The sequence below is a fragment of the Vulpes vulpes genome, chromosome 12 (assembly GCF_048418805.1).
Source record: "Vulpes vulpes isolate BD-2025 chromosome 12, VulVul3, whole genome shotgun sequence".
In the NCBI taxonomy this organism is placed as follows: domain Eukaryota; kingdom Metazoa; phylum Chordata; class Mammalia; order Carnivora; family Canidae; genus Vulpes; species Vulpes vulpes.
In genome coordinates, this window is record NC_132791.1 from 75,166,018 (window position 1) to 75,177,930 (window position 11,913).

General features: G+C 44.5%; 1 protein-coding gene and 1 non-coding gene across 2 annotated transcripts; both read left to right on the top strand.

Moving 5' to 3' along the window:
- Positions 1–2,487: 2,487 nt before the first annotated feature.
- Positions 2,488–2,559, top strand: TRNAA-AGC (transfer RNA alanine (anticodon AGC)). The gene has a single exon. It is a non-coding gene; the product is annotated as a tRNA-Ala (tRNA).
- Positions 2,560–4,065: 1,506 nt separating this feature from the next.
- LOC112910344 (large ribosomal subunit protein eL32-like) lies at positions 4,066–4,523 on the top strand. The gene has a single exon (XM_072732022.1). The coding sequence runs from the start codon at positions 4,067–4,069 to the stop codon at positions 4,472–4,474; it is 408 nt and encodes a 135-aa protein (XP_072588123.1). The 5' UTR covers position 4,066; the 3' UTR covers positions 4,475–4,523.
- The last annotated feature ends 7,390 nt before the right edge of the window (positions 4,524–11,913 follow it).

The following is an 11,913-nucleotide window of genomic DNA, read 5'->3' on the forward strand; positions in this document are numbered from 1 at the left end:
CTTCAATATTGGAATCCCAACAGGGCAGGGCAGTGCTGCGGGCCTTTGTAGTAAAGAAGCATCTTCTGCCTTCTCAGCTCACATCTGGCATCTTTGAACATCTCTCATCTTTCCGGAGATGACAAGGAAACAGAGGGCACCTGCTCCTTCAGCTGGGATGGGCTCTCCTCAACCTGTCACCTGACCTGTCATCAGGGCCAGCTGCAGGGGTCGGTGACCAGGGCCCATCCAATTATGCGGCCAACTGGCGCTGACTCTCATTACTGGGCAAGCCTGTGTTCTTCGTTCCAGAGGAGAAACTGTCCTCCCTGAAAGTACTAAAGTAGGTTGATTTTTTTTCAGATTTTCTAGGCCTTTATTTTTAAATTTTTCCTCTTATCCAGGAAAAACACTCTTGACTTGTTTCCTGATGCTAGTTTGGGGAGCATGAAAGATGAGGTGGGTATGGTTTAACTGCCTTAGGAGATGCCCTTTCAGGTCAGAGAGTTTCCTGCTCTCGGAAATCTGCTTTTCCTCACAACTTGGTTTTTGTGCAGTGTTAAAACTTTAGAGAATGCAGCAATGCTTGCTCAGGATGGATAGAAAATAAAAGGGTGGACTTTGAGTAAAGTAGCATTAATTATCACCTTGTATTCCATCGTGTCTGAGACTTTCACAAAGAAAGCATCATCCTCCTAACACCATGGAGAATTGCTGATAGAAACCTGGAGTTTTTTCACTCAAAGATCAAAATATCACTACTTAAAATATATATATATCACCACTTAACAAGGAACAGGAGGAACCCAAGAAGTGGGGATGCCAGGGATTGAACCTAGGGCCTCCTACATGCACAGCATGCACTCTACCACTGAGCTATACCTCGCTATGCTTTAACAGGTTTGATTTGTTTTACCTTCAGAATCATTTTACTCGTGGCCCCCTACCTACCTTGGAGTCCTGAGGACCTGAAACTGCTAACAAAAAGACTCTTTATATACACAACTCCCTTGTTTCTGAACTTCCTGGATTGCATTCTCCTTCCCTGCTGTGTGAAGGCATCCTTCCCAGGATTCATTTATGCTGGTCCACCCAGCCACACAGAACTTTCAGAGAAGCATCAGGGAAGAGCCCTGTCCTAGTTCTGTCCTAGCTCTGTCTGCTGAAAAAACATAGACTCAGTGACTCCCTGGTGACAGTGAGGAGAGCTAGTCTCCTAACTTAATTTCTTAATGAAGATCCACACTAGCAGGAACCAATGTTGCCTACTGGAAGAATCTGCTGTCACCCGAGGGCTGGGGCAGGGACATCACAACAGTCTGGACCATATATCCCTGCCAGGATGTAAGAAAGTGCTCAGAAGATGATGATAGGCTTCCAAGGACACAGGAGCTACCTTGGAAGCTTGCTTGGGTGTTAAAATGAGCAAAGGACAGTGGTGCCTGGATGGCTCTGTTGGTTGAGCATCCGACCCTTGATCAGGGTAGTGAGCTCGAGCCCTGCTTGGGGCTGGGTGCAGAGTCCACTTGAATAAAAGTTAAAAAAAGGAATATAGCCTGACGGCCAAAATAAGAATACCTGAGTCCATGCTGACTAGAAAGGATGAGGGAGAAGAGGAAGTTTTCTTTACAGTGGTATGCTGGTTTGAACAACTTCATTATGTCTGGGGGGGGGGGGCTGATTTTTAGTGTGTTGTGCTTATAAAGAAGGAATTTGTTTCCTTCACTTCCTTCAACTCCCCTCGGAAACATGACCCCTAAAACAGGTGCTATGTCCATGGGAGGTGTTTCCTGGTGCACTTTCCTGTCTCCTGTCCTTGGGGCTCTCACTCTGTCCGCAGGGTCCTCATTCTGTGCAGGCTCTCAGAACCAGGGGAGCGCCACCCTGCAATAGGGACCCCACATCTCTAGGCAAAGGTGTTGGGTGCAGAGATTTAGGAAAATAGTGACTGACACAGTCTTTGCTCCTCATTTCACACTAATATTGTGAAGCAGTTACAGCTCAGTCTTGTCTCCCACCTAGACCTCAATTTCCCGAGCGCCTCTAACAATGCAGGTTTTTCTTTTCTTCCCTCCCTCCCTTTCTTTCTTCCTTCCTTCCTTCCTTCCTTCCTTCCCACCCTTCTTCCTCCCTCCCTTCCTTTTTTCTAATAGTACTTGATGCCATGCAAGGCTGGGTCTTGCAAGCCCCACACCACCTTTGACATACTTCTGGGAGCGCTGCAGATAGAGGGGAAGAAAATAGAGGAACCAAGAGACTACTGCGTCCTGAGATTCTCCTTGGTGGCGGGTAGGAATAGCCACTCAGGAAGTGGGCCACAACCAGTCAGTCCTCCAAGTGTTTGACACAGGTGTTGAGAGCTTCTGCAGTTGGGAATGCAAGGTCTCTTCTCTGGAGGGTTTTCCAAACAGCAAATTTGCACGGAGCTCACCTCGACCGTTCAACTTGAATTCCCGCAGTGTCCTAGTGGTCACCGGTGTGGTGGATCCTGCAACTCAGTCACGGGAAGGGGGTGTAGCTCAGTGGTAGAGCGCATGCTTAGCATGCATGAGGCCCTGGGTTCGATCCCCAGCACCTCCATGAGGCCTTCTGGCAGTATCACTTTTACACCGACCTACCTCTGCACAACCCGGTAGGAGGTACCTGAATGAAAAAAAAAACACTGGCCTGAATGCCACCAACGCCCGAATGGCCATCTTACCTTTACTCAGTACGTCAAGTATTATCACTGCGGAGTTGGAGGAGCCAAGGTCTTCGGAATTGCAATGGATTATCATTAAATTATCCACTGTGAAAGGGAAAGAAAATGCAATAGCAAAAATAAAAGCAAAAAATAAGAGGCTCTCGGGTAGATTTAGGTTTAGATTTCTTTTTCTTGTGTTATTTCCTCTTGAGTCAATAGAGAAAAAAGTTTCACCTTCTTTTTCTAGTACATACTCTTTGTATCCTCCCCCCACATACCTGGCACGAATATGCCACAGAGGAAAGACAACATTGTTTTTTCTTGAGGTCCCCTTATGCGGTGGTTGTGCAGAACCCCCAGGGAACCCAGGTAAAACCAACCCCTAAAGGGGCCCACGGAAGTGCTGAGGATCGAACCCAGGACCTCATGTATGCTAAGCACATGCCTTACTACTGAGCTACACCCGCTTCCGGCGAGTGAGCTGCGGGATCCAGCTCACTGGTGACCACTAGGACCTGCGGAGCCTCCGGGATTCAAGTTGAAGGGTCCAGGTGGGCTCCGTGTGGATCTGCTGTTTGGGAAACCCTCCAGAGAAAAGCCTTGCATTACTACGCAGTGAGGTTACAAAGATATGTGTGGACTTCAAGGAGATTTCCTGGGAGTGGCTTTTAATAATCCGGTATACTGTGATTAAAGTCCATGAGAACGATCCTAAGCTGATATAGAGCGCGCTGGTGAGACTCACCTCTTAGGCAAGATTTGACTCAGTCCGCGGGATAAGGCACCGGCCGGGCAGCCGGGAATGCGGGCCGGGGTGGAGGGGAGAGTTGGACTGGAGACGAGTCCTGGAAGAGCTGAGGGCGCCCCTCCCTGGCCTTCCCGGGTGTGCAACTGCACTGCTCCAAACCCTGCCTCCGCAGTCACTCGCAGTCTCCCCTGGTGTGTCTGTTCAAATTTCCCTCCTCCTAAAGGACACCAATACTTTTGGATGAGGACCCACCCCCATGGCCTCATCTGGACTTGATGTAGTGACATCCTGAGGTTCCAGGAAGCCCATGAATGTGGGAACGGCAGGCACTATTCGGTCAGGCACAGCTACCCCTATGAATGTAGGATGTGTTAGTTATCGCTGTCTCCAAGTCGCAGGACTCGAGTGACAGGATACAGAAGGGGACTGCACCTTACAACAAAAAGATATATCATCCAAACACGGGTTCATGAGATTTTGTATTTTCTTTATATGGAAGTTAAATATGATTGAAAGAGGTGCGTGAGGTGCCACTTAAGCCGCAAAATTATTTAAGAAACAGGGCTGACTTTCATCAGTACATACCTGATATTGAAACAGAACAAGCTCTTCCTCGGCGCCGCCTGCGGAGGTGGCAGCCACCTGCGCTGGGCATCATGACTGCCCTCAGACCTCTGGCGAAGCCCAAGATCGTTAAAAAGAGGACCGAGAAGTTCATCTGGCACCAGTCAGACCGATATGTCAAAATTAAGCGCAACTGGCAGAAACCCAGAGGCATTGACAATAGGGTATGCAGAGGATTCAAGGGCCAAATCTTGATGCCCAACATTGGTTACGGGAGCAACAAGAAAACAAAGCACATGCTGCCCCGTGGCTTCCGGAAGTTCCTAGTCCACAATGTCAAGGAGCTTGAAGTGCTGCTGATGTGCAACAAATCTTATTGTGCACAGATTGCTCACAATGTATCCTCCAAGAACCGCAAAGCCATTGTGGAAAGAGCAGCCCAGCTGGCCATCAGAGTCACCAATCCCAATGCCAGGCTGCGTAGCGAAGAAAATGAATAGACAGCTTATGTGTGTGTCATATTTGTGTTAATAAAACCATAAAACTACAAAAAAATAAATAAATACAACAGAGCAAAACAAAGCATGAACAAAAACATTTTTTAGCATAGGTGTTGCAGGGAGACAGAGATTGAAAGCACTGGAAAGCTCAGGGGCATTGTTGTGGAAACCCAAGTTCAGCTGCTGGTCACTGGAAAGGCCAGTACTCAAGGAAAGAGTTTTGATTGGAAAGAAATATGAGCTTTATTCAGGAGGCGGGCTCCTGGGGAGAAGGAATGAGTCTTGTCCAACAGCCAACTCCAAGGTTCCTGCCCGGTCAAGGATTTTTAAAGGGATTTAGTTAATCAGTTAAGGGAGTGCAGTGATCTAGGACACTTCTTGATTACCTATGGTTTCCATGGTGCCAGCTACAGCTGTTATTGGGGTGCTGGAGGTTGTGCAAGAGGTTTTGGTCCCTTGGTGCCTGGGGCAGTGCAGGAATGCCAGGTGACGGTAGGACTGCTCCCTTCTTTCTAGGAAAGAATGCATGACCTATACATATACAAAGAAAGGTGTAAGTTCATCCATCCCATGGGCTAAGCATATTTGCTAAAACTTAAAAACCACTCGATTGGCAGGAGAGTCTAAGGCAGCTTCATGAAGAACAGGAGTTAAGTTAACTTTGAATAAATAATACTTGAACACAGAGATATAGACAAGATGGTCTAGGGAGACTGGGTTGAAACCGGTTCATACCACAAGAGAAAGAAACTGTAGGGAGGAAAGGAAAGTTCCATCTTGGGACTCCAGTGGAAGTGGCTCAAAAATTATATAAAAAGAAGTTTTAGACCAATGAGAGGGTCGAGAGTGGACTGGACAGACAGGTAAGATTCTAGGAGCAGGAATGGTGTCATGCAAATACCCACCATTTGCTTCTGGAGGAACTGGAGGGTATTATGCTGAGTGAAATAAGTCAATCGGAGAAGGACAAACATTATATGGTCTCATTCATTTGGGGAATATAAATAATAGTGAAAGGGAATAGAAGGGAAGGGAGAAGAAATGTGTGGGAAATATCAGAAAGGGAGACAGAACATGAAGACTCCTAACTCTGGGAAACAAACTAGGGGAGGAGGAGAGGGGGTGGGGGTGAATGGGTGACAGGCACTGAGGGAGGCACTTGACGGGATGAGCACTGGGTGTTATTCTGTATGTTGGCAAATTGAACACCAATAAAAAATAAATTTATTATTAAAAAAAGGAATGGAAAAAAAAGGAATGGTGTCATGCAGTCTAAAATGTATTATCCTTTCTTTATGTCAGTGCACAAAAAGGATTTAGTTTAGAGGTTATAGATATAGTGGGCTTAACACAGTGGACTTTAAAAAAAAAGGGTTATTAAATCCAGGGCTTTTTTTTTTTTCTTTTGTCGAGTAAACTCAATAACCAAAATGAGGCTTGAACTCATGACCCCAGAAGCAAGAGTCATATATTCTATCTACTGAGCCAACTAGGTACTCAGAGGTGATGGCTTTTACTTTGAAAAGTTAGGCTTTCAAAGACTCATAGAAAATAGGTGAAATGTACATATATTTCAAGGTGTCAGGGGTGTGGTTCAGTGGGAGGTGGTATTTCTTACATGTGTGCAAGTTCTGGGTTTGGTTCCTGGTGGATCTAGGGCTGTTCAGTCTTCCCACGACTCTGGTAATATGGAATTTTCTCCTTTCACCCCCTTCTTGCTATTTTCTGCTCCCTGACAAAACAAACACAAGATTCAGTGGATTGCCCCTCCCATATGGTGATTGGGACAACATAAGAAAGAAGTGAGTACAAAGCGACAAGTAGCCACTAGATTAATCAGCTTTTTCACTTGAGTTACCATTTTGCAATGCTACTGAAGAGAAAGGAAGATGGAAATGAGGGAAAAAAGAAAAAGAAGCCCATGTAAGGAAATATGCTGCTCCCTTCTGAACTTCTGATCTGTCCTTGCTATTACTCTTTATTTTAGTCTATATGAACTTTAGTGCAGACTTTATCTCCTGAATCAGACATCTCCATCCCAAGTGCAGTCATCATTATTAGTAACTTATGTGAGCATTACTGGCAGGAGCCACGACACTTCTTTTCATTTAGAATCTGTTACATCTAAGTAAATTTGTAGAGATTTCAGAAGGGTCTAAGTCTCGCATTTTCATGAGTCTATGAAGAGGAGGGCCCTTGAAGAGTGGGTAGTGGGGAGGGCTCAAAATTATCCATTGATACCAGAAGATAAGGAGGTTTTAGGCAGTTGTTCCAATTTTAATTGTGAGCTCTTAATTTTCTGGTTGGGAATTATAGGTATTTTATCATAATCACATTAAGCTACATCGTTAATTCGTGCCCAAGTGTTCTCAATGCTAACAGGAAGCCTAAAACCACATAATGGTGGCAGGAACTTTCTTACTTCTGATACAAAAGCAAATTAGCCTAAAAACAACAAAAACCTAAAAGAAACCTTGTTCATCCCTCTGTACTTAGTAGCTCAATATAAGTCTGGATAAGCTACCTGGAGATCTTCTTAGATGAATCCCTTACTCCCCAAATCCAACATGGCTCCAAGTCCTGTGTCAATCAATGTTCTTTCTTGTTCTCTCAAATCTTTCCATTTTCATGCCTAAATTCACTCTTTTGTTTACCTATCTAAACCTTGTAAGACTCTCTAAAATTGTCTTTTTGCCTACTCTGGGAGGATAGAGTACAAAAATTGCTGGGTTGCCTACATTTGACCAATGGTTTTCTCATTCTATTGCACTCTGGTTTTGCTCCCTCAAAATCTTGACTTTAGGAGCCAGTTGAGGGCAGCCCGGGTGGCTCAGTGGTTTAGCACAGTCTTTGGCCCAGGGCATGATCCTGCATGGAGCCTGCTGCTCCATCTGCCTGTGTCTCTGCCTCTCTCTGTATTTCTCATGAATAAATAAATAAAATTAAAAAAAAAAAAAAAAGAGCCAGTTGAGAAAATAGGAAGTTATATGGAAGGAGGTGCACACTGTAAGAGAAAGCCAGGTTTCAGTTAGCTTCTAAGAATTAGAAATATGTAGGTGAACAGAAAGACTAGCTTTAACAGGGGTTTAAACACTGAAATCTCACATTAAAAGAGTAAACTAGGGCACCTGGCTGGCTCAGAGGTTTAGCGCCGCCTTCAGCCCAGGGTGTGATCCTGGAGACCAGGGATCTAGTCCCACAATGGGCTCCCTGCTTGGAGCCTGCTTCTGCCTCTCTCTCTCCCTCTCTCTCTCTCTCTCTGTTTCTCTCATGAATAGATAAATAAAATCTTTAAAAAAATTTTTTTAAAAACAGTAAACCACCAATAACTGATCTTTGCTACTTCATAGTCAAAGAAATCATAGAAATCTAATCAAGTGGATTTTAATCTCATACTTTCTCTTTATTCTGGGTTTCCACACTGATTTTGCTCCCGTTTATACCTGAGATGTTTAAGCCTGAATCAAGTATTCAGCACTCCTCCCAACATAACCACATACAGGGTTTCAGAAAAGCTGGCTTCTTGTGGTTTTTGTGGGAGCTACCTGTAACAGGGGCTCCTGCACAGAGGGACCCCAGACCAGTCCAGGCATGCTCACACTGTTTATCCAGCAACATAAAGAGCAGCCAGGCATTGTCAAAGCCATGACAGTGTTGGACTCTACACGTCAGATCTCCCTGTGGGAAGCACCTTCTCTTTCTCTGGGAGGAAGGGGACCTTGTCCATTTTTTCTTTTGAATTCAGAAGATGGGAAGAAAGATAGAGTGGACCTCCTATGAATATATCTCTTTTTGGATGAAATCTTCCTAATAAATTGATCCAATCCAATTTCTAGGTGCTTGACTTTCCAGGCTAGTGGTGTCCAAACCAGCTGATTAACAGAATCATAGAAATTACTGACTGCTTCTGGCTTACAGACAACTCCTCTTGGTCTCTTCACTGTCCAAGTTGCCTTAGATCTCCCTCTAAAGTTTCTGTGGGAAGGGCACCTGGGTGGCTCAGCTGGCTGAATGACCAACTCTTGATTTTGGCTCAGGTCATGATCTCAGGGTTATGGATTGAGCCTCACTTTGAGCCCTGCCTGCATTGATCCCTGTATGGGGCTCTATATTCAGTGGGGAGTCTTCTGGAGATTCTCTGTGTGCCCCTCCCACTCCCACTTGAGTGTTCTCTCTTTCTCAAAATCAATCTTAAAAACAACAACAAAGTTCCTGTGGGACTTGACTGTCACACAAAATATTGGCCAAACTCAGGACTACTCTTTGTGTTGTATGTGATGAAGTTGAGGACTTTTCTAGGCCTATGGAGATTTTATAAGGTCTTAGATTTTTGCAAAGGCTTTACAAAACGTAGTGTCTCAGCTTACATATTGCCTCTTTGTGCTTTATTTAGGGGAGAATTCTGTCCAAACGAGGCACTGTAATAAGCTATAGCTTTTCCTTCCTTATCCCTCCCCTCTTCTTTGTAAGGGGTCTCCTGAACTAGACCTGAAACTTCCACTAACTGGGTCTACCCCAGGGATTACTAGAGTGGTGACAATAGAAAAACACACTGTTCTTCATTTATGACCAAGTTTTGTGATAAATTCATTCCTCTTCTGCCATATCTCCCCCCACAGAAGCCTAAATTTTGAGATCTGCACTCATGTAACTCATCATGCTCCATTTCTCACCAATGTTATTACCTTGTTCCACTTTTATCTTTTCTCCCACTGGGACCTAATTCCCCCAAAATAACATACTGCTAATATTCTCTAATGCTAATCTCATGGGTTATCAAAAAATTTGAATAGCAAAATTAAAACCACCAAATCAATAAAATAGTATTTAGTAAGAGTTTATTGTGAATATAATAATAGCTCATGAACTAGGAGCTTTCAGATTTAGAGCTGGTATGAAGCTCAGGGCATGACATCACAGAATGGCTGATAAGGTAAAAAAAAATGAGGAAGTTGTTTAATTTTTTGCAGTGTTTGGTTATTGCAGTGGGGGTTCCAGACATCAGGGGATTGCTTAAAAGTGATTTTTTTACACCAGTTTTAGGAAGATGACTTGTTTTTTTTTTTATGATTATCAGAGGCATTTACAAGAAAAAACCTGTTTCACTTGTATTCATGAGATAAACTAGAATTACCAATTTAAGCTAGTTTGGATTCTGTGGCTTAAATTGTTTTGTCTGCTCAATTTTCAAGTCTCTGTTTTGTATTTAATTTTAACAGGGTCTTCCCCAACAGAAGTTAGAAGAAAAGAAAATTGGAGACAGAAGTAAACATTCCACCTGGGATTCTCCCTGGTGCAGAATTGGAACTTATGCTCCAGTAGTCCTTTGGTGAGCAGACCTAGAAGCAGGCTAGTCTGGGGGGATCTTAGTGGCATTAATGCTCTTTGATCTAGCATTCTGATATCCTTCTCATGGCAAAGGTTAAAAAAAGATTCAGGCTAGGATTTTGTGGAATAGTGAAGTTAAATACAGTAAATCTTGTTCTACCAACTGTTTGATACTATACTAATCCAGAAATCAGGGCAATTGTCCATTGTAGGGATTTACTGTAGTGTAGGGTCTATCCAGGTGCGCACCTCCATGGGAACAGAGGCTCAATGTGTAGGAGAGTCTGGGTTTATTCCTGGGTTCCTTCAATACAGCCTTTCTCTTTCCCCTCCAACACTGTACACATTCAAGTTGCATCAGTACAAGGAAGATAAGAAGGAGAGAGACAGAGAAAGATCATGCTCACGTAGGATCTCTGGAAAGGAAAGGAATAAGCATGCTATCACCACATGAATAAGTTCCTTCCTGCTGGTTCACAGCTCACTAAGGAACAGGAGAAAAAACAAAGAGCCAGAGGCATTTGGCTGACTCAGGTGGTAGAGCATGCAGCTCTTGGTCTCAGAATTGTGGGTTTGAGCCCCAGGTGGGGTGTACAGATTATTGAAAAATAAAATACTTTTTTTTTTAAAGGAAAGAGCAAATAAAAAAAAAACAGGCCATTGTGGAATATTTGTTAAATTTTCTTTTGTATTCTCAGTTGAACCTGTGTGAAGGCTGAGGAATAGCAAACCTACCCATTGATTTTTGTCTCCTCTCATTTTCCTTATACACATGTAGAGGAAGGGAGGGAAGGAGGGAAGGAGTTGTCTGTCGGCCAGATCAATCACCAATTGTGGCAGGGTGTCATCTCCAACTTCTGAGTGAGGGAGCAGGGGAAAGACGGTTCTCAAAGATGCAGTGCTTTCTGAGCAGCAAGTTGAGAAAACTATTAGTGTTCATGAATGAAGGTAGAGGTGTGGTGGACATAAGTCAGGAAAGCTGAACCTAAAAGGCCTAAACGTCCTAGATCCCAGTTTGGAAAGTCCATAAAAGACATCAACCAATTCTTCCCACAGCATGTCACCTGATTGCAAATATTCTTCTGTGTTCACTGTCTCTGGTAAATCTTCCAGAGGATTCTGGAATACAGTCAGAACCAGGAGCCTCCAATTTTCCTTCCCTTCACTAGTAGACACATAACATTGTGAAGTCTTTAAATGAAAGTCTGCCTGAAATACACTTGCCAATATTACAAGAGGTTCTGGGATGAAGAGAGCCTATGTTTTTGGCATCAGTCAGTAGATTGTTGGTGACACTAGCTGAGCTGAAAGCAAGCATTCCAGAGCAAATGGCCCTTTCCTCTGTCTTTCACAGGTGAGCCAATCCTACTTGCTTTGAGGTGTCCAGGACTTCCCCTGAATTTTCCAGCCCATGGATGGTACCACTTGGAGCTTTCCAGGGCTCTTTGACTTCATCTCTCCAACATCCCTGTCTATAGCAGGCTTTGCGCGCCTCACTTTGTCCCCCAACTTTGCTCTGCTGCCCTAGGCCTGCCTGCGCCCCTGGTCATTCCTCCAGTTGTGTGTGTGTGTGTGTGGGGGGGAGGTGGGCATCACTGAATTTACAGTGGAGATAGTTTTGAAGCTGTTGTTTGTAAAACCCCTTGTGGACATAATGGTCAAGAGAGTGAAAGAAAGAGAGGGGAACCAACCAGACAGAACCTGTGCTGAGTGTGTGCCAGCTGCGCCAACAGGTGCGCTGTTCAGTCGCTGGTTCACCTGCGGCCACAGCTGCCCAGGCCCTGGGGGACGCTCCATCCCAAACCTCACCACCGCAGGCGCTTCAGGAGAAGTCCTTGGAACTTCCCTGGTAGAGGCAAGTAGCCCTCAGCCAACACTCTGCTGGTGAGCAGCCCCGGGAGCAGGTGACCCAGGTGGGGAGGCCTTCGGACAAGAGAAGGCACCATTCAGATTACAATCTAGTTACCCAGAGAAGACTGTGAATACTGTCCAGTTTAGTAATATCAAACATAGTGAAACTTAACCCAGTAGACTTTCTGCAGGCCAATTCTTATAGTTTGAAAATGGGAAAATAGAGTATTTCACAAAGCAGGAGAAACAGAGAGAAGGAA

Bases quoted from the DNA above. Each gene is read 5' to 3' on its own strand.
- LOC112910344 (XM_072732022.1), top strand. From the start codon at position 4,067: ATGACTGCCCTCAGACCTCTGGCGAAGCCCAAGATCGTTAAAAAGAGG.